General features: G+C 42.5%; 1 protein-coding gene across 6 annotated transcripts; it reads left to right on the plus strand.

The window, feature by feature from the left end:
• Nucleotides 1-1184: 1184 nt before the first annotated feature.
• LOC108444532 lies at nt 1185-27805 on the plus strand. Of its 6 annotated transcripts, XM_037542366.1 has the most exons (10): nt 10070-10300; nt 10573-10641; nt 12928-13003; nt 16563-16629; nt 18635-18701; nt 18791-19150; nt 21647-21673; nt 21967-22008; nt 24866-24953; nt 26142-27805. In XM_037542366.1, exons 3-9 carry the CDS (start codon nt 12966-12968, stop codon nt 24934-24936), a joined length of 672 nt encoding a protein of 223 aa, XP_037398263.1. In that variant the 5' UTR covers nt 10070-10300; nt 10573-10641; nt 12928-12965; the 3' UTR covers nt 24937-24953; nt 26142-27805. The 6 variants fall into 6 exon arrangements, with proteins under 6 accessions (XP_017581236.2, XP_037398263.1, XP_017581240.2 ...); XM_017725747.2 differs by lacking the exons at nt 10070-10300; nt 10573-10641 and adding an exon at nt 1185-1210; XM_017725751.2 differs by lacking the exon at nt 16563-16629 and having other exon boundaries at nt 10072-10300.

Below are 27805 nucleotides of genomic sequence, written 5' to 3' on the forward strand. Positions count from 1 at the left end.
ACCATCATGCTTTCATGAAACCCATTCTAAATCCAAAGGCATTAACATGGAATTGGTCCCCTTTGCAGCTCTCACAGCTTCCACTCTTCAGGGAAGCTTCCTACAAGAGTTTGGGGAGTGTCTGTGGGAATTTCTGCCCATTCATCCAGAAGAACCTTTGTGAGGTCAGACACTGATGTTGGACGAGAGGGTCTGGCTCACAGTCTCCGTTCTAGTTCATCCCTAGGGTGCTCAGTGGGGATGAGATCAGGACTCTATGCAGGACACTAGAGTGTGTAATTATAGGAATGTGATTGTAAAAGCATGTGTGTGTTAAATGTCTTTGTATGCTGTAGCATTAACATCACCCTCCACCCCCAGCCCATTATTCCTCCTCTACCAAACTTTACTGCTGGCACTATACATTTTGGTAGGTAGTGTTCTACATCCACCAAACACAGATTTGTCCATCAGACTGCCAGATACTGTGTGATTCAACACTCCAGAGAACATGTTCCCACTGTGCCAGAGTTCAGTGGTAGTAAGCTTTACACCAGTGTTTCTCAACCTTGGTCCTCAAAGCCTGCTGCCCTGCATTTTTTTGTGTTCTGTCTGCTGCCAACAAAGCAGGACAGGGGGGCTCCAGTATATGGTTGGGGGGGAAAAAAAACAGCTTTGCACCAAAACCACTCGCACCTGTCAGTTTCAAAATTACAGGAAGCCCCTTCAAACTCTCCCCATTTTGCGACGTGACTGAAACCCAGACTCTAGCAGATGAGAGGTTAGACGCTTTAATCGTCAACCTAGCAGCCAAGGCAACAAAAAAGGGGCAAAACACAAAGGAGTAGTCCAAGTTCAGGCCATATGTCCAATAACGAATCCAATCAACCAGCAAAAGTACCAAAGAAGGGAAAGGCAAAAAACGTAGTCAAAAACACGAATCCAAAAGGTCAAAATCACAGTCAAACGTCAGTTAACAGGGAGAGTACACTCAGTAAGTTCCAGAGAAAACAATACCTTGCACTGACTGATTGTCAAGCCCAGGCTTTTGTACTCTGTGCTATAATGAGACACAATGGTGACATCAGTTAAAATTCTGGGGACCGTGAGCTCTGATAGGAGCGTGACCCCCCCCCCTCCCCTCATCACCACCCCTTGTTTTTTAGCACAATAGAACTGAAACCACAAGCCCCCTTCTCAAGAACAAAAGGACAAAGATCCCCTGTCGATGGTAAGTGCAGCTAAAAATACATATATCAGTGTTAATGATTTCATGATTAGTTTCAGTTGGTCTTAGAACATTCTCACCGATATGCTGCTCAGTGAACTTGTGAATCTCATCTACTAGTAGCTAAATTGTGGTTTCTCATTAAAAAAAATTATGTTTTTTTTTTTTTATCATCTTTCATGACATCACAGCATCTAATTACAGCATATAACTTAGGAAAACCATATAGGCTGAAACTGCAGCCCTATAACCTGGAACTACAGATTCATAGCCTAGAACACAGTTTTAATACAGTTATTTCCTAAATGACCTAAAAAACCTAAAAAAAACGTGTTGTCTCGGCTTCCGGCTCAGGAGCTCCAAATATCGCTAACATTGCACACTCTCAGCATCCATCTGTGTGTAAGAGAGAGAGAAAGAGAGGTGTGGTAGAGAGATAGAATGATAGAGAGAGAAAGAGAGGCAGAACAATGTGATAGAGTAAGACGGAGAGCAATGTGATAGAGAAAGAGAGAGCAGTGAGATAGAGAGAGAGACAGAAAGATAGAAGTGTGAGAGAGAGAGCAGTGTGATATATATATATATATATATATATGTAGAGAGAGGGAGAGAGAGCAGAGAGAGATAGATAGAGAGAGAGCAGAGAGAGAGAGAGAGCAGAGAGACAGAGACAGAGAGAGCAGTGAGATAGAGAGAGACAGAGAGAGCAGTGTGAAATGTGTGCTCTGATTAAATTCCGTGATCTTCTGATTAGAAGGGTGATTATAAAGAGAAGAAATGCATCCAACACAACTTACACGCTGGAATTGATATGTGATATGATTGAATGTGATATTAATTATTTAAAAAGACTGAATTTTTTCTAAAGATATACATGTGTGATTTAAATTCAGTATGTTAGAGAGACAAAGCAGAGAAAATGTGTGAGCCTGACGTCTACTGTGAAACAGTAATGATTTTACCTTACAGACGTGAGTAAACCGGCTTTACTGAACACGTAACAGTCATTTAACAGAACAGCTGCAGAGTGTAAACTCATTTCTACATTAAGTAAATGTCACCAAGTTCAAATTCCAAATGAGTTTTTACAGAGTGCGTAAAAAAAGACCCGGGCTGATGCTGTAAAAACTCTTCAGGCTACGGGGCTCTAACAAAGTTGATCAGAACAGACTTACCCAGATGGAAGGCTTCATTGCTTTTCAGAATATTAACCCTTGTGTGGTGTTGGTGTTGGTGTTACTCAGTGGTCTGCTGGATCCACCCCATTATTGTTTATTTAAATCAATACAGCCACAACAATTTATGTAAAAATACCAGATGTTTAAAATATCACAAGTGTCCAGCACAGGATTTTTGTTTAGCAGCTGTAGCCAGTCAGCAGCCTGTCCATGTTGTCCACCCTCACACACACACACACACACACACACACACACTAACAGCAGGCCATGTAGGAGGAGAACAGAGAGAGAAGACCTTTTCCGTCCATCTCAACAGATGCAAGTGCTCCATCCCTTCTGACTCCAATGATGATTCTTACACAAAAAGTCTGCAGTTCTGCCCCTCCTCCTGGGTGTTTTGTTGATGCAGATCTCCATCACCAACAGTGGAGAAGAGTCCAACACTTGGCCAACATCTTTTGGGAGAGATGGAGGCATGAGTATCTCTCTACCCTGCAGGGTCATTCCAAATGGCAGAAGAGTCATCCCAACATCAAGGAGGGAGATGTAGTACTTCTTCATGATATTCAAGTGCAGAGAAACCAGTGGCCTATGGCTTTGGTCCTGAAAACCTTCCCTGGCAGCGATGACAATGTCACGAAGTTGGAGCTCAAGGACTCCAGGGGAGGCACTTCCAAGGTCTTCCTGCGCCCCATCACTGAGGTGGTGGTGCTCTTGTCTCCTAAGGACCACTCAGACACTTCTTCACCTTAGAGTGTCTTTCATTGTGGAATTGTCTTCAATTCCAGGCAGGGAGTGTTATGTTACATGCTTTCATTTTTATTTTGTAGTTATAGCACCCTCTGCTGGGCACTTCCATTATTTTATTATTTAGGTGCTAATCTTCCCATTGGTTGTTAAGAGTCACATGGGGTGTATTCAGATGATTGTAGCGGCCATTTTTGCCTCAATCAAGTTAGAGAGCTAGAGAGCCGCATGGGTGACATCCACTTATTCATCCAAGTCCATCTGTTTGTCTTAACCTTGGAGAATCTTAGTTTGTGAATAGATCAGTTCATCTAGGTTCTTGGGGATTATTTCTGTTTATATTTAATTGTAACCGAAGTTATGTTTGTGCATTGTTTCAGTTTCACAAATATAGTACTAAAATTACTGCAACACACTGCATTGAAGTACTGGGACTTCAATAAACGAACATACAAGTCAACTCTACTTGATGCTTCCTCATCACTGAAGTTTTCTAGTGCTACTCAATACAAGTCTGCAAAAGTGTTTATCTATCTGGTGATGTGTGCCTTGCTACGTGCTCATGTGCCAGAATAGTGAGTGACTGAGACACATCTGTGAGACAAACAACCTGAGAAATCTGGATATGAAACAACATTCAACATTCAGGTGAGTTAGGTTAGGTAGATTTAGTATCTGTACCCTGTATTGGCAGATACTAAAGGATCAGGTATCGGTATCGGAAGGGAAAAGTGATCAGTCCATCTCTAGCATTAATACCATAACAAGAAGAGGTGATTCACAGGCCCCTGTATGGTCAAGGAACAGATGGGAAAGTGGATCCAAGCCCAAGCTGGCCTTATTACAGCCTTATTAAAGATGAAATCCAAAAAAAATGTTTTTAAAAGGAAAGAAAGCCTGTAAACAATCATGACAGCAAATATACACTAAGTAAAATGACTTACAATTACAGAATATAATCTGGCAAGACTTTGCAAAGACTCTAGCCAAAATAAAAATTAAATATATATAGAGACTCAAGATTCAAGAGTTTTTTTGTCATATGCACAGCAGAGCAGGCAGTTACACTCTACAATGAAATTCTTAGTTTGCTGTTTCTCCATTCATGAAATATAATCTTAAGAGAATAATAAAAAAGAAAATATAAGAATAACTCTAAAAACAGTAAAAAGTAAAAATGTACAGTATGTGCAAAGTTTAAATAAAATTGAAGTTACACATGCGTATGTGCAAATGTTCATGAAGTGCATCAAGTAACAAATGTAAACAGTAAACAGTGGTGTTCTGTGCAGGTCATAGATGTAAACAGTAAACAATATTGTTCTGTGCAGTAATAGATGTAAACAGTAAACAATATTGTTCTGTGCAGTAATAGATGTAAACAGTAAACAATACTGTTCTGTGCAGGTAATAGATGTAAACAGTAAACAATATTGTTCTGTGCAGTAATAGATGTAAACAGTAAACAATACTGTTCTGTGCAGGTAATAGATGTAAACAGTATTGTTCTAACAGCAGCAATACAGTGTAGGTAAGGTGCAATTATTATGTGCAAGGTTAAACCAGTTCAAACTGGGAGGGGGGAAGAGGTAGTTAGTGAGGTGTACACCAGCCTGATGGCCTGTGAATACAAGACTGACCAACAGTTTCTAGTCCTGGACATCACACTCCTGTAGCGTCTGCCTGAAGGTAGGAGTGTGAAGAGTCTGTGCTGGGGGTGTGTACTGTCCCTGATGATGATGTGGGCCCTCCTGATGACCCTGGTGTGATACATGTCCTGTAGTGAGGGGAAGGCTGCTCCTCAGATGGACTGTGCAGTTTTGATCACATGCTGATAATGAGGTGTGTGTTGTGAGGCGAGGTGAGATCCTCACTCATGTGGATGCCAAGGAATTTGAAGGTTTTCACCCTCTCCATCTCTGTTTAACCTATGTACAGGGGTGTGTGCAGCTCCCGCTTCCTCCTTGGATCAACAATCATTTCTTTGGTCTTGTCTGCATTCAAAGAAAGATTGTTGAGATGCTGTCTAGTCCCCACCAATGATCAGTCAGGGGATGTTGTCTGGGCCGGCTCCGTTGGTTTATTCTCTTCAAGGTCCTGCACACATCCACTGATGTCACAGTGAATGATGTGTTCTGTGTGGCCATAATGTCTCTCAGTCTGCCAGTGTTGAAGGCCTTGAAGTGAGCATAAAACTCATTTAGCTCATAAGGTAGTGTAGTGTGGTTGGTTGTGACCGCCCTGCTCATCTGTTGGTAGTTGGTGATGTGCTGTAGTCCTTGTCACATGCAACGGGAGTCTGCGGTGGTATAGTAGCCTTCCAACTTCAGCCTATATTGTCTCTTGGCCTCTCTGATAGATCTACGCAGGTCATATCTGGAACTTTTGTAATCTTCAGTGTTGCCTGAGAGAAATGCAACATGACAAGCACATAGCATGGACCGAACTTCACTGTTTGTCTGGGGTTTCTGGTTGGGGTATTTTCTTCAGCACCTTGTAGGGACAATGCTTTGAATGCAGCTGCTGATGTAGCCCATTATCCCCGAAGCATAGTCCTCTAGATCAACAGTACAGTCCTCTCTCATAGCAGTAGTTCTGATCACATCCCAGTTTGTACTGTCAAAGCAGTCCTGAAGCAGTTTCTTCATTCCAAACTTTGATAGTCTTTCTCACTGGAAGTGCTTGCTTGAGGAGTTGTCTGTATGCTGGGTAGAGGAACATGGAGATGTGGTCAGACTGTCTGAAGTGTGGCTGAGGCACGGCCCTGTAGGCCCCCCTCACGTTGCTGTAAACTTGGTTGAGTACGTTACTCTCCCTCATTGGAAAACTTAAGTGCTGATGGTACTTGGGGAGGACAGTCCTCAGGTTGCAGTGGTTGAGCAGCAGCAACAATAAACGTGGCATCCGGGTGCGCGGACTCTTGTTTACTGATGGCGTCATGCAGCAGTCCTAGCGCCGTGGCCGAGTTTGCCATGGTGGGATGTAAATAGCCAGAATAAACACCGAGCTCAACTCTCTAGGCAAATAAAAGGCTCTGCACTTCACCATCAGCAGCTCTAAGTCAGCTGTTGTTATAAGTCTTTATGTCTGAACACCACCTGTTGTTCATGTAGATGCAGACACTGCCACCTTTGTTCTTCCCCGACGCTGCCGTGCGGTCCCCACAGTGGACGGAGTGCGTTTCCAACTGGATCGCCGAGTCTGGTGTGCTGCTGGTGTGTGTAGCACACTGTTGGTCATGATTATGTCATCATTAAGACAAACTTACAATGTATGTATATATATATATGTATGTAGTGTATCACAAAAGTGAGTACAGCCCTCACATTTCTGCAGATATTTAAGTTTATCTTTTCATGGGACAGCACTGACAAAATGGCACTTTGTCACAATGAAAAGTCGTCTGTGTGCAGCTTACTGTATATAACAGTGTAAATTTATTCTTCCCTCAAAATAACTCAATATACAGCCATTAATGTCTAAACCACTGGCAACAAGTACACCCCTAAGAGACAGTTCCTGAAGTGTCAATATTTTGTGTGGCCACCATTATTTTCCAGCTCGGTAAAGAGCCAGCATCACTGCTGACCCAGCACAAATCCGCCTGTCAATCTCCCGCTCCCTTTTACCATCACTCGTGAACAAGACCCCGAGATATTTAAACTCCTCCACTTGAGGCAAGAGCCTATCCCCGGCCCAGAGAGATCTCTCCATCCTTTTCCACCTGAGAACCATGGTCTCGGATTTGGAGGTACTGATTCTCATCCCAGCTGCTTCACACTCGGCTGCAAACCGATCTAGCGAAAGCTGAAGTTCACGGCCTGATGTCCCCAATAGGACCACATCATCTGCAAACAGCAGCGATGTGACCTTGAGGTCACCAAACCAGACATCCTCCATCCCCTGATTGCGCCTAGAAATTCTATCCATGAAAATTATGAATAGAATCGGTGACAAAAGGCAGCCGTGACGGAGTCCAACTCTCACTGGGAATGAGTCTGACTTACTGCCATGCGAACCAAACTCCTGCTTTGTTTGTACAGGGCCTGAATGGCTCGTAGCAAAGAGCCATGTACCCTGTACTCCCGAAGCACCTCCCACAGAATACCCCGGGGAACACAGTCGAATGCCTTCTCCAAATCCACAAAGCACATGTGGACTGGTTGGGCAAACTCCCATGCACCCTCCAGAATCCTGGAGAGGGTGAAGAGTTGGTCCAGTGTTCCATGACCAGGGCGGAACCCGCACTGCTCCTCCTGAATCCGAGGTTCGACTATAAGCCGGACTCTCTTCTCCAGTACCCCTGCATAGACCTTACCAGGGAGGCTGAGGAGTGTGATTCCTCTGTAGTTGGAACACACCCTCCGGTCCCCCTTTTTAAAAAGAGGCACCACCACCCCAGTCTGCCAATCCAGTGGCACCGCCGCTGATGTCCACGCAATGTTGAAAAGGCATGTCAGCCAACACAGCCCCACAACATCCAGAGCCTTGAGGAATTCAGGACGGATCTCATCCACCCCTGGAGCCTTGCCACCAAGGAGCTTCTTGACTACCTTAGCGACTTCGGCCTCAGTAATGGACAAGCCTTTTCCCGTGTCCCCAGACTCTGCCTCCTCACTGGAGAATGTGTTGGTGGGATTGAGAAGGTCCTCAAAGTATTCCTTCCACCGCCCAATTATGTCTTCAGTCAAAATCATCAGCACAGCATCTCCACTATATACAGTGCTAGGCACACTGCTTTCCCCTTCTGAGTCGCCTGATGGTTTGCCAGAATCTTTTCGGAGCCAACTTAAAGTCACTTTCCAAGGCCTCACCAAACTCCTCCCTCACTCGGGTTTTTGCCTTGGCGACGACTGAAGCCGCAGATTGCTTGGCCTGTCGATACCTGCCAGCTGCCTCTGGTGTCCTACAGGCCAACCATGCCTGGTAGGACTCCTTCTTCAGCTTGACGGCATCTCTCACCTGGGGTGTCCACCACCGGGTTCAAAGATTACAGGCACCAACTACCTTGCGGCCACAGCTACAGTCAGCCACTTCAACAATGGAGGAGCGGAACATGGCCCATGGCCCAAGTCAATGTCCCTCACCTCCCCCTATATCTGGTCAAAGTTCTGATGGAGGTGTGAGTTGAAGATCAATCTGACAGGTTCTTCTACCAGACGTTCCCAGCAAACCCTCACTATATGTTTGGGTTTGCCTGGTCTGACTGGCATCTTCCCCAACCACCTGATCCAACTCACCACTAGGTGGTGATCAGTTGACAGCTCAGCTCCTCTCTTTACCTGAGTGTCCAAAACACATGGCCGCAAGTCCGATGACACGACTACAAAGTCAATCATTGAACTGCGGCCTAGGGTGTCCTGATACCATGTGCACTTATGGACATCCTTGTGTTCAAACATGGTGTTCATGATGGACAAACTGTGGTTTGCACAGAAGTCCAAAAACTGAACACCACGCGGGTTCAGATCAGAGAGACCATTCCTCCCAATCACACCCCTCTTGGTCTCACTGTCATTGCCCACATGAGCATTAAAGTCCCCCAGTAGGACAATAGAGTCTCCAGGAGAAGCACTTTCAAGCACCCTTCCCAAGGATTCTAAGAAGGCTGGGTACTCTGAACTGCTGTTCGGTGCATAAGCACAGACAACAGTCAGGACCCATTCCCCAACCCGAAGGCATAGAGAAGCTACCATCTCATCCACCGGAAAAAAAACCCAACATACAGGCACCAAGTCGAGGGGCTATGAGAAAGCCCACACCTGCTTGCCGTCTCTCACCATGGGCAACTCCAGAAAACATTAAAGTCCAGCCCCTCTCAAGGAGATTGGACCCAGAGCCTAAGCTGTGTGTTGAGGTGAGCCCAACTATATCTAGCCAGTATCTCTCAACCTCATGCACCAACATTTCGAGGTCGAGGTAACATTTCAAGTTCCAAAAGCCAGTTTCAGTAACCGAGGATCAGAACACCAAGGCCCACGCCTTCGGACACTGCCCGATGCACAAAGCACCGAACCCCTACTACTGCCCCTCCCATTGGTGGTGGGTCGATGGGAGGGGGGACTCATGTAATTCCTTTGGGCTGGGCCCGGCCGGGCAACATGAGTAAATGCCCGGCCACCAGACACTCGCTGGCGAGCCCCTCCCCCAGGCCTGGCTCCAGGGTGGGACCCCAGTAACCCTGATTCGGGCAGGGTACACAAGTCCTGTTTTTTTTGTGTTTTCATAGGGGTAATTATGGATCACACTTTGTCTGACCTGTCGCCTAGGACCAGTTTGCCCTGGGAGACCCTACCAGGAGCTTTTGCTCCAGACAACGTAGCTCCTAGGATCATCAAGCACGCAAACCCCTCCACCACGATAAGGTGGTGATCCATGGAGGGGATGATATTTTTAAACATCTGGTCATTTTACATAAATTGTTGTGGCTCTCCCGTGACCCAGAGGGAGAAGTGGCTTAGGAAATGTGTGTGTGTTTTTGTGTGTGTGTGGTGGCTATATTGATTTCAATAAACAGTAATGTGGTGGGTCTAGCAGACCACTGAGTAACACACACAGCAGCACCATGCAGCAGTGTGGACCAGCACATCCTACAACTCGGCTCTTTTTTCACCTCTCGTTCTTATATGGGGAATCCAGGTTATAAATTACCCATGTGCAAAGCTGTGGTGCTGGGTAAAATGTGCTGTTGTGTGTTTAGTTACAGGTTGCTAAGTTACAACTAGGTAGCACCTCTTTTAGTAAATCTGATCCCCAGTCTTCTGTATACCTTCGACAATGGAACAATACTCACTCCTGCCTGTCACGACCTCGCTGGGAGAAGACCAGCGCAGATAGTTAAATGAGGCTTTATTAAAAATGACAAATCCAAAAGAGTGGACAAAAACAAGGGCACGGGTCTCAAAGTTAGGTAAACAGGCAAAATACAAAACATACCAGAGTGGTAAAATAGTCCAGGGCTCGAAGCATGGCAGATAAATATCAGAGGCAAGGCAAAAAGAGATGAGACCAAGTCCATCTTATCCCAGACTGAGATGAGACCAAGTCCATCTTATCCCAGACAGAGACAAGACCGAGTCAACCTTACCCCAGACCGAGACAAGACTAAGATGAGGCCGAGTCCACCTTACCCCGATACCGAGTCCACCTTACCCCGAGACTAAGACAAGTATGACCGAGTATGAACAGCATCATTTTATATTTACATACAGTAGATTTCTGTCATGTAAGATTAATTATGTTTATTTTTTTTAATAAAATAAACCTAATGAAAGGAGAACTCCAGTGATTTTGCAAAATTAATTAATCATTTAATGGTTTAGATGTAAACAAAGTCAAAGTTGTCAGCACAAGAACCGGGCATTGCTATGTCTACACTACAAACATCACCACTTAATTTTCTGTCCAAAATGACTGGTGAACTTACATGTGTTTTATGAGTTTTCGGATGTCATGATGAGAATGGACCTCCACAAAGTCCTCTGCACACTCTGCCATCTTTGAAAATAGGTAAGAAATCTATAATAATAAACTGTAATAGCAGAGCTGCTGCTGACATTAGCTGTGTTGAATGGCTGTAGCTACTGGCTAGATAACTACAAAAGCACACTGATTTTCAAATGGCTTACACTAATAATGCAGCTTTTGACAACACAATGTAACAACAGGCTTTTAAAACTACTAAATAGTGTTGTGAAAACAAGGTGTAAAATGTATGAACTTTAGAACCCCTTTCACGGTTCTTGGAGGTAACTCCTCAGTGTTTCTAGGTAGCTTAGTGTCACGATTGGCCCCTCCCAGTCCTGTCCATGTGTTCGTGTTGTGTTTTGGTCTAGTCCAAATGTTTTCTTTGTTTTGGTTTATTCCAGCCCCCTTGTTTAGTGACTCTGCCCCGATTGTTCCCACCTGTGTTTCTGCCTGTCCCTCGTTTACCATCTTGTATTTAAGCCCTGTGTTTTCCCCTGCGTGGTTGCAGGTCTTTGTTTGGATGTATGTATGATGCATAAGACAAAATCTGTCCTACAAAGTTAGCTGATAGTAGAAAATAAGGACACAAGCCTACGTTTCCACATATGCCTGGACCTGATAGTCAACTACTGTATCTATGTTAGGCAGCTTACGCTTACTGATAAAGTACAGGTAGGAACTCTTTCACTTATGAAAACAAATTAAAAAAGCATAATTAAACAACATGCAGTGTTAATATTATTTCAAACATGTTCATAAGCAGTAATTTAACAAAATTAATAAGACAGGCTCAAATCAGCGATGCCAAATCCGTTTTGCTGTTTGCCCTCTAGAAATGTATACTACTACTACTACTACTACTACTACTACTACTACTACTAATAATAATAATAACTAGGAAGGGAAAGTTTGTGAACAAACATTAAGTTGGCTTGAAAAAGAAATGAAATGCCTTCATTTGCAGTTTAATTTTTCACAAGAGCACGAGTCATTTTATTTGTTATTCTGGTTTTTCACGACCAAATCTAAAATGAAAACGCTAACAGACAAAAGAGAACACAAACTTCACTTTGGCTTTTCTTCATGAAACACAGAATACGTGTCAAAACTAAAATCAAAATGCAAAGTTTACTTTCTTATTTCTTTTTCATAGCGATCGGCTGCAAATCTAACAAAATTAAAATGAAAAAGCAAAATGGATGAATCAACAGCAAAGTGACAGTTCGTGATTCCGTTTTCAGTGCTGACACGCTTTAACTGTCAGAATGAAAAGGAAAATGAAAACGAACATCAGCGCCACCTGCTGGAGATTCACTTTTCATTTTCCAGTTTTCTTTTTCTTTTTCTAACTGACAAACATGCAAATATATGTTAATTAGCATTAGGTGGGGCTACAAGGTACATTTTAGGACAGCCCCAGCCTTCTGAGGAGAAAAATGTCATATCTCAGATCTGGTGACCAAATGGACTGAGAGAAAAGGTATCAGACCAAACAGCCTCAGAAAAAACTGTGAAAATGTTACACTGGCATTTATATCAAGATACACAATAGTTTTCTAAGTCATACGAACCAGTCTATGCTCGACCAGGCTTGTGATTGGTCCGATACCTTTTCTCTGAGGCCATTAGGTCCGATACCTTTTCTCGGGGGGCGTTTGGTCCGATACCTTTTCTTTGGGGCCGTTTGTTGTGATACCTTTTCTCTGAGGCCATTTGGTCTGATGTTTAGTTTCACCAGATCTGAGTCATGACAGTGTTTTTTCTGGAGAATCAAAGTCTTTTATCTTGAGGAATGATGGCAATTTTGAGGCAGAAAGCTGAGGATGTCCTAAAATGTACCCTGTAGCCCTGCCTAGAGCTAATTAACATATATTTGCATGTTGGTCAGTTAGAAAAAGAAAAAGAAAACTGGAAAATGAAAAGTGAGTCTCCAGCAGGTGGCGCTGTTTTCATTTTTCCTTTTCATTTTGACAGTTAAAGCTTAGAGCTGTCACTTTGCTCACTGTGTTTCATGAAGAAAAGCCAAAGCCAAAGTGAAGTTTGTGTTTTCTTTTGTCTGTTAGCGTTTTCATTTTAGATTTGGCCAAGAAAATCCAGAATAACGACTAAAATGAAATGACAAATATCTGTTTTCAATTTATTTTTATTTTTGTCACAAACGGCTCATGCTCTTGTGAAAAATGAAATTGCGAATGAAGGCATTTCATTTCATTTTCAATTTTGGCAGGATATTTGCGCAGATGTTTGAAAAAGGAAATGGCAAAAAGAGGTTTGCATTTACATTTTACTGTTTTCATTTTCATTTCCTTTTGGGCTGGATTCCCACAGATGTCTGAGAGAGGACTGCGGTGCTCTGAGCGCAGCTCATGAACTTGAATGCACTGGTCAGCATGAAGTGCGGCAGGTAAACAGCTTCAGATTTTCTCAACAGAGCACTTAGGGTTTTCACTCAAAACTGGAAAACTGCACAACAACAAATCCTTTTCAGAGCTCGCTCAACTGTCTCACCGACCCAACATCAGTGTCAAAACTCCAGCCAGTCAGAGCTGCCAAGGGGTGGTTCCTGTCAGTGCACCAATCAGTAACTCCATAACTCCAGCCCCTGAAAGTTGAGGAAGGCAGTTATTTATTTATTTGTGTGTAAACTGAATCCACCACTTGTAGTATGTTTGTGCCTGTGAGGAGGTTCAGCTTCCTACGTTTGCTAAGAGGTCAGTCATTTAATCTTCACTATGCGTGTATTTGGTAATAATGAGCTGGTCTGCATGTGTAACCCCACACGGGAGCCTGAGCATCACAGCATCACACAAACATCCTAACTAGACTAAATCACCTTAATCCTTCCTAACTTTAGGATGAACCCCAGCAGGGTCCTAACTTCTGTTTAAGGTCAGTTTCTATGGTTTTTAGGAGGCTGAGTCAGACAGTGTAGTTCACTACCAGCATAATGAGCTCCAGTTATTTCTACTGTAAAACGTGGCTTTCACTGGGAGATGTTTTTCTTTTCTCCACTGTTCCTCTGATTACCTTCTTGTGTTAATGATGATGAAATATTACAGTGATGGTGGTGAATAATGAGAAGACAAGAGCTGAAACGTGTGTCTGTTTATTAGGAGGAACGTTAGTGCGCTCGGCTAAAGCATTTGGGAAATGGAGACTGAAACTGGGGAGTGGCGACTTTGATAAACAGCAGGGGGCGCTTTGATAATCAGCAGAGGGCGCTATGATCTCTAGTTTATATGTTTATTTTTTTGTTATCGTCAGTAGTATCCAAAGCTAGCTAACCTTTTTAACGTTATTTTAATTACTGGCAATAGACATAACAGTTGATTAGCGACCTTAACTTGAGAAGATGATGTAAGATAAAACAAAATTTCTAAATCTCTTAACTCAAAAACAGAAAGTTTCTGTAATATAGCCACAACATCTGAAACTGATATGGCTTCAGTGTTACTCTGAGTAAAGTAGTCGTATAAGTTGCTTCCTTTCATTTCATTTCTGTATCCATATAAAACGGGCGGCACGGAGGCATGGTGGGTAGCGCTATCGCCTCACAGCAAGGAGGGCCTGGGTTCGGTTCCCCGGGCCGGGTGACCGGGGTCCTCTCTGTGTGGAGTTTGCATGTTCTCCCCGTGTCTGCGTGGGTTTCCTCCGGGTTCTCCGGTTTCCTCCCACAGTCCAAAGACATGCAGTCAGGCCAATTGGACGTGCTACATTGCCCCTGGGTGTGAGTGACTGTCTGTGTCTGTCTGTCTGCCCTGCGATGGACTGGCGACCTGTCCAGGGTGTATCCTGCCTTCCGCACGAAGACTGCTGGGATAGGCTCCAGCATCCCCCGTGACCCTGACGGAGAAGCAGCTTAGAAAATGGATGGATGGATGGATCCATATAAGACTAAATCCATCCATCCATCCATCCATTTTCTAAGCCGCTTCTCCGTCAGGGTCGCGGGGGGTGCTGGAGCCTATCCCAGCAGTCTTCGGGCGAAAGGCAGGATACACCCTGGACAGGTTAAGACTAAATCCTGGAAAGAAAATAGTTGATGTTGTGAAAAGTTGACGCGTCAAGCTTACACTTGCATGTGCCGAAGTTTGCAAATGCACAGTGTACATACAAATTACATTTCTGTTAGAAAAATGATCTATATAATGAATTCAAGTTGAAATGCATATTTAACAGTGTAACAATAATAAAGATGAAAAGTGTCGTTTAAAGTCAGTGCACTGCATTTTCATAATTTTTATGCCAACATGCTGGAATATTTGGCTGGGCAGTACATCAGCTGGGTATATTTGGTTTACTAGGAAAATTCATATTGGTCACATACTGCTTCCTACTTTTGGGCACAGTCAGTACGTGAGAAGTATGTAGGCTTTTTCCAACACCGGCTCTGTTACATTTTTGTAGAATTTGGCCAAAAAAAGACTAATTTCTCTGCTGCATTTTAAAGACCCTTTAGACTCTGCAATCTTTTGAAATTGGACTGTGTTTATTTTTTCCTAGGCACAAAAAGCCCAAATAGGTAATGGCTGTAAGGGGTTATTTTCGTCGCCCAATCTTAGGCTACATTTACACAGCAGGTAAAAGTGGCCCAAATCTAATTTTCTATCTAATTAGATTTTTTTTGTTTGGCTGCTCACACCATCTTTTAAATGTGATCTGTATGCAACATGGGCGGCAATATTTGGGTAGCGCTGTCGCCTCACAGCAAGTAGGGTCTGGGTTTGACTCCCGGGCTGGGCGACCGCGGTCCTCTCTGTGTGGAGTTTGCATGTTTGCATGTTGCATGCGTGTGTCTGTGTGGGTTTCCTCCGGGTTCTCTGGTTTCCTCCCACAGTGCAAAGACATGTGGTTAGGTCAATTGGACATGCTACATTGCCCCTAGGTGTGACAGTGTGTGTGATTGTGTATCTGTGTGTCTGTCTGTCTGCCTGCGATAGACTGGCAACCCATCCAGGGTGCATCCTGCCTTCCGCCCAAAGACCGCTGGGATAGGCTCCAGCACCCCCTGTGACCCAGAAGGAGAAGCAGCTTAGAAGGTGTGTGTGTGTGTGTGTGTGTGTGTGTGTGTGTGTGTGTGTGTGTGCGTGTGTGTGTGTCTGTGTGTGTGTGCGTGTGTGTGTGTGTGCGTGCATGAGCTGAAATGTTTGTGAGTCTCAGCAGCATGAAGTGATGACGAATGTCGAGTTGGACTGACGTACGGATCGGATTTCAGTGCCACATATGAAAGCATCTCAAGTCGGAATTGAAAATATCAGATTCAGTGCGTTTTTTGCTGTTCATACAGACACACAGACACATCTATGTCACATATGAGGAAAAAGATCTGATTTGAGTCACTTTTACCTGCTGTGTAATCACAGCCTTAGCTAATTCTTTTTTGTTTTTTTTTAATGATTTTTGGTGGCACTCTTGTTTTCAGGTCCACAGAGGTCCAGAATAATCACCTTCTAGTCATTAACTGAAAGTATGTTGATGTCAGAAATGAAACCTTACCTTGATGCATTTCTTCCTTTGGAAGAGAGAGAGGGCTCAGCTCCGCTAGCCCATTTATGATAAGCCGTCAGTTCTGTTTAGTACAGTGGTGTGCAGACTGAGCCACAGCCTGTAGGCAAAGTCAGACTACACTATAAGTGTTATTTATCAGTTTTTACATAGTTTGAAAATGCCTGTTGTTTTTCACATAGTGTGTAAATGTCATGAAGAATTTCAAAGAAATGACTAACAATGAATTGGGAATAACTCTGGTTCCATTGACTTAAATTAAAATTAGAGTAGTTTTATTCCTTCTCCTGTAAAGTTTAGAGATGCGAGGTTTTGTTCTGTCAACATGATATTCACGTTTTAAGCCCCATTTCATGTACAGAGGACACAGTGAATGAACAGGTGTTTGTTTTACTGCCAGAGCAAATATCAGGCTACAACATGTAATTGTACTGCCTATTTTTTAATCTTCACTGTAGAAAATATAAAGGAAAAGACAAAAACCTCTCCAATCTCTCCAATGTTTCCAGCTCGGAGGACTCTCTGGTATGTGAACTTTCCTCTTTTTTGGCAAGATCGGCTGTTTATTTATGTTTTTCTGCTGTTTATGCAACTCAAGAAGTCCTGAATAACATAAACAAGACTTATTTTGCCTCACATCCTGCATGTACCACTCCACTGTTGATAGATAAAACCTTCTCAGAACTATTGTACACCAGTGTTTCAGTCATCAGGCAGTGAATTCATATCCATTTCCTGCAGTAACTTTCTGTGAGGGAGCTTTTAGAGGTGGATGTCTGGTTCCTATCATCACCACCACCACCACAATGACGACTCTGTAATTTTCTCTAAACCACTCTGAATAGCTCAGTTTATATCTCAACCATCTCATTATACAGTGGTTTTGGTAAAAGTAGAAATAAAAGTATCATCATTTGAAAGTGCTGAAGAAAGTGAAGGCTGAACCTTCTTTGGGATCAACTCAGCACTCTCCTAACTTGCACTGGTACAGAAGGTGATTTCCATATCAAACACTGTGGTTTAGAAAAGGTGCAAATGGGTGTAAGACTATCAGTTAGGCTGGGTATGAAATTAAAGGATGTATTTTTTGTGTCTAGTTCTTTCTCCAGTTGTTTTTGTTTCTGCACCTTGATGCCGATATGTGTAAATGACTGATTGGTTGTTCTGTATTAAAAAGTGGTTTAGGGTTAAATGTAAATCCTCAGAGATCAGTAGGCGGGGGATTCACTCACTCAGGTGTGTAGATGGCTTGGAAGAATGCAGTATTCCATTTGCTTACTGACAGCCAGAAACAGCACAACTTTTAATTACTCTCTCGTTTTTTCCAAAGAAATGGTGGGGCTAAACTGTTGTAACTGAATGGTGTAGCTAAACTGCTGTAGGCTGAATGGGCGGGACTTAACTGCTGGGAGCTCCATCCATCCGTTCATTTTTTAAGCCGCTTCTCCGTCAGGGTCGCGGGGGGGTGCTGGAGCCTGTCCCACCAGTCTTCAGGCGGAAGGCAGGATACACCCTGGACAGGTTGCCAGTCCATCGCAGGGCAGACAGACAGACCTGCTGGGAATATGTTCCTGTTTGTGACAATGCTAAATTCTTTGTTTTTATTTTTACTTTTTTTGCAGATCACAAGTTCTTCATTGTTGATCATGACCACCGTCCTTCTCATCCTGTTACTGACAGTTTCTATAAAATAATTACGTTCTAAAAGGAGCTAAAATTACTCCACATTGTCCTTTTTCCCACAGGCTCTCTCTCTGCACAGTCTAGGATCTACATATCTGTTAAAGCTGGTTCCTCAGCTGTTCTTCCATGTGATTGGAGGAATAAAACACAGTCGTCTGGTGAAAGACCCCACATTGAGTGGCGCACTCCTTCCGAAACTGTGTTTGAATACTGTGAGAGCGCCCCCTGCCATTTGTCATAGCACCGCCTGCTATTTATCAGATAAACTGTAAGTAGTGAATCCTGTTTGAGTGCCCCCTGCTGTTTATCAGAGCACCCCCTGCTGTTTATCAGAGCTATGCCGCTCCCCAGTTTCAGTCTCCATTTCCCAAACGCTTTAGCCGAGCACGCTGACGTTACTCCTCCTAATAATCAGACACATGTTCAGCTGTGAAAGTGAAAGCACCGTTAGTTAGTGAAAGCACCGTTTTCAGTGTAGATAATGTCTTGACAACAAAGCAGATCTTAGACTTAAGAATTTTTTGTAATATGGCCCCGGGTTCCTATCACCACCACTGTGAACAGTTATGACTCTGTAAGTTTATCTAGAACAGAGCATTACACACCGAACCACTCTGAACGACTCTGTTTACATCTCATCCACTATTTATGGGGCATTTTTTTGTGAAAGTGGAAATAAGTGTTATCATATGAAAATACTTAGGAAAGCAGAAACTGAAAATTCCTTGGAATCAGATCAGCTCTTCTACTTTCACTGGTATAGAAGGTGATTTACAGACCTGCTGGGAATATGTTCCTGTTTGTGACAATGCTAAATTCTTTGTTTTTATTTTTACTTTTTTTGCAGATCACGAGTTCTTCATTGTTGATCATGACCACCGTCCTTCTCATCCTGTTACTTACTTGCTGTGCTGGTGAGTTGGACAAACTACTGACAGTTTCTATAAAATAATTACGTTCTAAAAGGAGCTAAAATTACTCCACATTGTCCTTTTTCCCACAGGCTCTCTCTCTGCACAGTCTAGGATCTACATATCTGTTAAAGCTGGTTCCTCTGCTGTTCTTCCATGTGATTGGAGGAATAAAACACAGTCGTCTGGTGAAAGACCCCACATTGAGTGGCGCACTCCTTCCGAAACTGTGTTTGAGCGACAGGGTGGGGATCAGTATGAGGGTGAGGGGTACGAACATCGTGTGGACGTTCCTGAAGATAAGCTGCTCGGTGGGGATTGTTCCCTGGTGCTGAAGGATGTCAGACTAAATGATTCAGGTCCATATGAGAGCTACCTGCTGGAGAGACAAATGAGGAGGTCCCTCCGCTCTAAACAGGTTTTCATCCAGGCTGTGGAGCTCTCAGTGGAGGGTAAGGAGATTTAACTACATCGGTCTCATCAACTGCTTCCCTGACCAGGTGTTTACAAAATTACACTAAACAAAAATATAAATGTACAATCAGCTTTTTACTGAAAGATTTTACTGAACCCTGCACAGAACAGGACCGTGAAACCAGGTGAAACCAAGAAAACAAGAGTTACCAGCATAGTGTCTGGTGTGGCCTGTAGCATCACTAGGAAAAAAGTCCTGATTTTTTTGTGTTAAACTGCTACAAAGAGGGAGCAAAACCAAAAGTGAATTCATAAACATCTCATCTAATAACTTTCTGTGAGGGAGCTTTTAGAGGTGGACGTCTGGGGCCATATTTCAGAAAACTCTGATCTTTCTGTCTTAAGATCTGACTGGTCAAGATAAGATTTTTCACAAATTCATATTACAGAAGAAAATCAGACCTTAATTTAAAAATCCTATCTTACAGCATCTTTTCTTATCTTAAGGAAATCTTAACTTACTCGTTTGAAGTTGACAGTTGTGTCTGTGACCTAGCAACCGACCATACACGCCCAGCTGAAACATAAACATGTAATCAAGTTAGTAAGTCAGACAGCGAACATTAGTTACCGTTACTGGGGTGACATAAAGAAAGTCAAACAAAACTAAAGTGTGTTAAACTAAGTAGTGAATACTGTGAGAGCGCCCCCTGCCGTTTGTCATAGCACCCCCTGCTGTTTATCAGATCAACTGTAAGTAGTGAATCCTGTTTGAGTGCCCCCTGCTGTTTATCAGAGCACCCCCTGCTGTTTATCAGAGCTATGCCGCTCCCCAGTTTCAGTCTCCATTTCCCAAACGCTTTAGCCGAGCACGCTGACGTTACTCCTCCTAATAATCAGACACATGTTCAGCTGCGTCTCCTCATTATTCACCACCATCACTGTAATATGTCGTCATTATTACAACATTAACACAGGAAGGTAATCAGAGGGGCAGTGGAGTTCGAGTCTGCAGCATTTGGGGCTGTTAGTGAAAGCACCGTTTTCAGTGTAGATAATGTCTTGACAACAAAGCAGATCTCAGACTTAAGAATTTTGTGTAATATGGCCCCGGGTTCCTATCACCACCACTGTGAACAGTTATGACTCTGTAAGTTTATCTAGAACAGAGCATTTCACACCGAACCACTCTGAACGACTCTGTTTACATCTCATCCACTATTTATGGGGCGTTTTTTTGTGAAAGTGGAAATAAGTGTTATCATATGAAAATACTTAGGAAAGCAGAAACTGAAAATTCCTTGGAATCAGATCAGCTCTTCTACTTTCACTGGTATAGAAGGTGATTTACATAACAAAAACTGGTTTAGCAAAGGATATGACAGGATGCAAGATTATCAATTAGACTGGATGTAAAATGAATAGATCTTTTTAAAAATGTATTTTTCCCTTAGAATTACCAATATAGTATCTGGTGTGGCCTGTAGCGTCTTGGGAGCAAAACCAAAAGTGTCGCAGTAGTAAAAGATTATCCAATAAATCATTAAACAACAAATAATCAACTGGCCAACCATCGCTGTTGATTAAAGTTGAGGAACATTTATGAATTGTACGCATGAGGACGTTCTGCTAGATAGGACCACTAAAAATCAACTAGCTAAAAACAGTGATAGGTTGGAAGCATTTTTGAGAGGACAACAGCAGAACTACAACAACGTTCTACATAAGAAAACATCTGCAATCAGGCCAACATCTGGAGATCACAGATGAAATAGGGAAACGCTGAAGACCATGGAGGTCGACGATGGCTTTCCAGAGCTGAGCTGCCGAGCTACTGTCAAGTATATTCTTCCACTTCAAAATGCATTTTAAGCACAAAAGTTCTTTCAAAAATACAGTTTTGGCCATTTTCATACACATTTTCAAATCTAGTTTATAAATACATTTTACATGTATATTTTTCTGTATAGGAACATCTTGTGTCATGTTGCAACATTTAAATATAAGCCAATATATTGATCTCTATGTGAGTGTATTCTGATATATGCACACAAACGTAGGTTAAATAAATTAAATTCTGTCAATTTTCAATACAGGCATGTTAGATTAATGTAAATACATATCTGAATTGTACTGACACCTTTTGTATTTAACTTCTTTCTAGACTTTTTAACTAGTTTTAAGTAATTTTATCAAGTAAAATGATCTCACTATATTCACAGAAAAGCTTTTTTGCTTATATCAGTCTTAACTTAAGAAATATTAGATATATTGAGTAGATTTAAGATCATATCACTTTCTGAGGTAGCATTTTCTGCAGTGTTTTATGTTTTGCTCTGTTGATTTTAGGGTTGTCATTAACAGTGAACTGTCGACTAGTGATGGTTATCTGTCAAAATATTTGGCAAAATTTTCATCTCTACTGGTGCCAGAATGTGCATCACACTCTGTAAGAGTGCACTGAGAGATCAGTTGTGATGTGAAAGCAGTGCACTGCTCTGAAGGGTCACTTCTTTTTTCTCTTCTGTCCAAAGACGCACCTGAGGAAGCTGCAGCAGCAGGTGAGTGACCATCTATTCTAATAGAGCCACTAGTCTAGTCCAGTAGAGCCACTAGTCTAGTCTAATAGAGTCACTAGTCTAGTCCAGTAGAGCCACTAGTCTAGTCTAATAGAGCCACTAGTCTAGTCTAATAAAAGCCATTCTTGTTGCATTTTCCAGTCCAACAGTTTTTTTTTTTTTTGTTTTTTTGTTTTTTTTTACATTTTTTTCTCTTTAGAATACAGATATTATGATTATGAACTTAGATTGTAATGTTCTAACTAGAATTAATAATTGTGTCTTCTTTTCTACAGAATCAGTGGAGGTGTTTTCACTTTTAAAGCAGTCTGCATCAAGTAAATAAAGACTTATTTAAGCTTTGGTACTCATAAGGGTGTGTTCATATATAGTTTTGTAGCCTCTCCTTGGAAACACCAGTGGTTCCACACCGCACTTTGTCATGTTCTTCATAACTTTCATATTTCGTAAGCTACATTCAGAAGCTGGGCGTCAAATGAGGCTGTAACTCTTCTCTCCAGTCTAATAGACGGTGATGTCATTTTAAACCCTTATAATAAAAGAAGCTGAACTCAGTTTGTTTTTCTACTGAAAGTCGACCCGTTTTTCCCCAAATCTGGGCTATAAACTATAAACAGACGGCGTCTCTTCAGTGATCTGCTCTGGAATCAGTACTTTTATAAAATAATACAAAGAGCATCTGAGATTTTTGGCTTTAAGCAGTAAATTGTAAGCATATAGCAACATGAGTAGATCATAAAACACATATTCTGGCAGCTTTTACAAAAAATAAATAAAATAAAAAATTACATTTATTTCATGCAGTTACTGAATAATTTGCCTTATGATTTGGTCACAAACAATTCAGGTGGACAAACCAAAATATACCCTGGAGAATAAGAGGCTAAATAAACCAAACTCAGTTCGGTTGAAGTGAACCTCAGAGGAAACCTGCTACAAAAGACCTCAGTGTACCACAGTGTAATTGAGATTTAAAGAGGACTCTTTTCTTTCTGGTCGGTTTTAGCATCAATGAGATCTCAGACACTTCTTGTTCGATGCCAGTGGGACATGAAAGTGTTAGAGATTGTGGGCAGGCTTTATACTATAATGCCTTGCATCTTTATATCATATCTTTGGTGATCTGTTTTTATCCTGTAAAGTGCTAGAAGACTGTCTGTTTGCGCAAAGTGAGCCTCAAGACCTTTGTTATAAGGTTTGAGTTCAGTTCAACCATTTAGGAGGGGTCTGAGTTCATTGGTTCACATTGGCACAGAAAACTATGGCCTCTTTTCCTCTGCAGGGCCAGGTTCTGAATGTGAAGGGGAACCTTTCCTGTGGCTTTTCCACACAGACACGGTTTGACACGGAAGGCTTGAAAACCCGGCTTAGCCTGGTCATGGTTAGCTAACCATACTTGGGGCCACAGAACCGAAGACAATCAAATAAGTTCCGTTCGCTCACATGGAAGCCAAATAAATGAAAGCAGCACACAATTTTAAAGTCCACCATTCAATAAACGTCAAAGCTTCAAACCAACACAATTTCTAAAAGTCAAGTGGTGCTGCTAACCAGGAGCGAGTAGCTGGTTAACGTTAGCTAGCAAGCTGCCAGCTCTGCTCACTACAGAACAGGTTGGATTGAAGCTTCACTGACACAAGTTTAGATGAAAATGACTCATATCTGAGGAAGCGAACTCGAACGGCTGATATTGGAGGGACAGAAAGCCGAAAGTAAACCTGTTTTCTGATGCCGCAGCCTCCCAGCTAAGCTAATGCTCACTAAGCTAAAGCGAGTGCACGGTGCACCTCACAGCAGTACAAGCTCAGTTCTTGTGAACCTAAAATTAAAAACACCAGATTGGAGGATAAAGACTCATGTCTGAGATCACAGATTCAAATGACTCGTGTTGAAGTGACAGAAAGATAAAAATTAGAGTTTTAATCAAATACATGTATTAATGGATATGTGACACAACAGATGGAAAACCTAACTGGCTTCATGAGCCCAGACCAGCAGGGAATGGCCCAGTACAGCCCTGAGAACCATTTGACTCGAGTGTGAAAACGCCCATAGATACAGGACAAAACAGAGTTATCTCTAGCCTAGGGATAAATAATATTGGGCGTAGGCAGAAAACCAATGGGCGGAAAGCAGGAAACACCCTGGACAGGTCGCCAGTCCATCACAGGGCAGACAGACATACACATTCACACCCTCAACTCTCAGTCTCTGATTAACCTAACTGCCCAACTTTGTGGAAACCCGTACAGACACGGGGAGAACATGCAGACTCCACACAGAAAGGATGCTGGTCGACCGGCTGGGGAATATAACCCCATATTTTATTATGAACTACATACATATTTATACCAATCAGGCATAACATTATGACCACCTCCTTGTTTCTACATTGTCCATTTTATCAGCTCCACTTACTGTATAGCTGCAATTTGTAGTTCTACAGTTACAGACTGTAGTCCATCTGTTTCTCTGATACTTAGTTAGCCCCCATTTACCCTGTTCTTCAGTGGTCAGGACCCCCATGGACCCTCACAGAGCAGTTACTATTTGGGTGGTGGATCATTCTCAGCACTGCAGTAACACTGATGTGATGGTGGTGTGTTAGTGTCCTGTGGGCAGCATCCTGTGGCCACTGATGAAGGATGACGAACACAAACTGTGCAGCAGCAGATGAGCTGTCGTCTCTGACTTTACATCTACAAGGTGGACCGACAAGGTAGGTGTATCTAATAGAGTGGACAGTGAGTGGACACAGTGTTTAAAAACTCCAACAGCACTGCTGTGTCTGATCCACTCATACCAGCACAACACATACTAACACACCACCACGTCAGTGTTACTGCAGTGCTGAGAATGACCCACAACCCAAATAGTACCTGCTCTGTGAGGGTCCATGGGGGTCCTGACCACTGAAGAACAGGGTAAAAGGGGGTAAAAAGTAACAAAGAATGGGATGTCACTCAAGTTCATATGCATGTGAAGCCAGACAATTGAATACTTTTGGAAATATATATATATAAAAAAAAGTGTGTATGTATATATATATATATATATACACACACACACACACACACACACACTTTTGTATATACACTTATATATATATATATATATATCAACCTTTGTGTTACAGGATTCAAATCTAATTCAATTTCTTCTCTGTCTCTACAGGTAGTGCACAAGTGGTCTGTTCTCTCTCTCCGATCATCATGTTCATAATCCTTCTAAACATACTCTTCTAAATTATCTGAGGATAAAGGTGCGGACCTCCTTGAGAAATGCTTTCTGAAACTTTAGCAAGCCAGGTTGAAAATGTGGTTTCTTTAGTTGCGATGCTGTAAAGGTGTAGGAACAAACTCTTCTAATCTTATAAAGATGTTTATTACCATTGAGAGGTCGAAGTCACAGACAAGCCTTCGCAAAAGAGCTTGGAGAGAAGATCCAAAATTCTCTGACACGTACATTTACGACTCCAGGTTTTATACCGGTGTGGCCATCTGGTTTCTGTCCTCAATTTCGATGTATGGATCTTCTTTAGCCAAATTTGGTATAAACATACGTTATTGTCCAGAGTAGCCCCCATATATAGCATTGTTTACATTCAGGGGGCCCCTTCCTGTTCAGATGCCTCCTGCATCAGCTCCACCATATTTCAGTCAGAGGCCCACAGGATAAACTCAACCAGAATCTACACAGTCTAATAACCAGTATGATAGAAAATAATGTTACGACTATAGAATTAATAAGGTCAAATTCAGAGGCCCACAGGATAAACTCAACCAGAATCTACACAGTCTAATAACCAATATGATAGAAAATAATGTTACGACTATAGAATTAATAAGGTCAAATTCAGAGGCCCACAGGATAAACTCAACCAGAATCTACACAGTCTAATAACCAATATGATAGAAAATAATGTTACGACTATAGAATTAATAAGGTCAAATTCACCACAAAAACAAATGCTAAAATAGGAAAAACAATCAGGTCTCCAACCTAGTTCAATTAACAAAAAGTCAATCATAAAACAAATGGAGCAAAAATGAAACCAAAATATAATCAACCTAATTTAAAAAAAAAAAGTAATGTAAATAATTTATCTCTGGGCAAGAGTCTCATCTGTAACAGTCGGAGATGTAGGAAACAAACTTTAAATGTTCTCAAGTAAAAGCTTGATATCTTTAGAACTATACCACGAAACAATGATTTTTTTTTCAGATTCTTTACTTAGTGGGCTGGAAATTGACTAAGATGTCAATAGACCCCCTGAATTGCATTAGGCCTGAAAGTCTACATGTTACAATTGGCCCCTCCCAGTCCTGTCCGTGTACATTTGTTTTGTTTCTTCCCGGTCGTGCCCCTTTGTTTCCAGACCCTGCCCCTGATTGGTGACCTGTAGCGCAAGATAAGGTGAGATGGACTCTGTTTCTGCTTGTTCCTCCAGGTTGTTGCTGCAGTCCATTCCCGGCGTTATGGACACCGCCCGAGTTCCTGACCCCGTGGCTGCTACCCGTGGCACACCTGTTCCCGTGGCCACTACCCGCGGCACCCCCTGCCTCCAGTGACATCGCTTCAGGCCCGCCTGCCTCCGAGGACATCGCAACCCCTTTGTTCTCGCACATCCTGCCCTTGCCTCTTTCTGTTGCTCCCTGTAGGCCTCCTGTTCCGTCTGTGTCTGTTGCTCCCTGTGGAACTCCTGTTCCGTCTGTGTCTGTTGCTCCCTGTGGAACTCCTGTTCCATCTGTGTCTGTTGCTCCCTGTGGAACTCCTGTTCCATCTGTGTCTGTTGCTCCCTGTGGGCCTCCTGTTCCATCTGTGTCTGTTTCTGGTGTTGTTTTGTTCCCTACTGTTGTGACTGTGCCCATTCCTGTTGTGGCTCTTGTTCCTGTCTCTCCTTCTGTGTCTGTGTGTCCATTTCTGTGCCTGTGTCTGTTTTGGTTCCTGTTTACTTTTGCATGCTCTGTGTTCCGTTCTTGTTTTCCTCATCATGTTGTGCCTTCTGTCGTCCCTCGTTCGGTGTCATTTTCTGTTGTTCCTTCCCTGTCCTCCCTCTTGGCCTTTGTTTCTTAGAAAAATAAATGGAGCTCATTATGCTGGTAGTGAACTACGCTGCCTGACTCAGCCACCTAAAAACCATAGAAACACACCGTAAACAGAAGTTAGGATCCTGCTGGGGTTCATCCTAAAGTTAGGACAGGATGTAGGAGGATTAGTCTAGATAGGATGTTTGTGTGATGCTGTTTTCTAATCAAGAGTTAATGATGAGATTATGAAATTAGGAACTAAATAGATACTGTACTAAACATAGCCCTAACTGAAGTCGTCCTGGAGACTAAACAGATAGATACAGAGGACAGCTTGCAAGCTAACATAGAAAGCATTTTTTTATTGTTTTCTTCTATGATGATCGCTAGCTTGACGTGGTAGAGAGGTTTGTGTGGTCCTGGGAACCTCAGAGCTAAGCTGTCTGGAACTTTCATAAGAGATCCTGGTAGAGTCACTCATGACAGACAGGTCAAAGAGGAGGATCTAGACAAAGTGCATTCCAGATAAGTCTTTATCAGACCCCACTGAGCTGAGTTCAGTTAATTAAATCTTATGTTTGTGAGTTCAGACCATGATCAACATGGTGGTGGTAGTATGACACATTGAGTTAAAGGGAGAACTCTGAGAGTTCTGCCTGTAGCAGGAAGGAGATGAGGTGGCGGTGGGGATTGAGAGCACTTCATCATGAGAACGCCAGGTGAAGATGTGAATTTATAGTTTTTCAGATTGGGTCAGATTGGGAATGAGGGGTTTCATCCATGTTCCTCCCCCCAAACATCAGTTATAACATTACTACATTTTACACTGCAAGAGTAATCTATGGGTAACAGATATACCGCTTGTGAAAATGTGAATAATAAATGTGTGTCTGTGATTCTGTTTATCATGAAATAAAGGAAAGAGCTTCTCTGCTTTCGTCCATGTGTTCTGTGCTGTGCTTAGCTCTGGAATCATGTTATTGGATTGTAGGCAGTTATGAGCAGTTCATTAATTACAGTGGTGGACAGTAACTGAGTAAATGTAATTGGTTTCTGTACTTAAGTATTTTTTCGTGTATCTGTA

This window comes from Pygocentrus nattereri, chromosome 11, assembly GCF_015220715.1.
Source record: "Pygocentrus nattereri isolate fPygNat1 chromosome 11, fPygNat1.pri, whole genome shotgun sequence".
Lineage (NCBI taxonomy): Eukaryota > Metazoa > Chordata > Actinopteri > Characiformes > Serrasalmidae > Pygocentrus > Pygocentrus nattereri.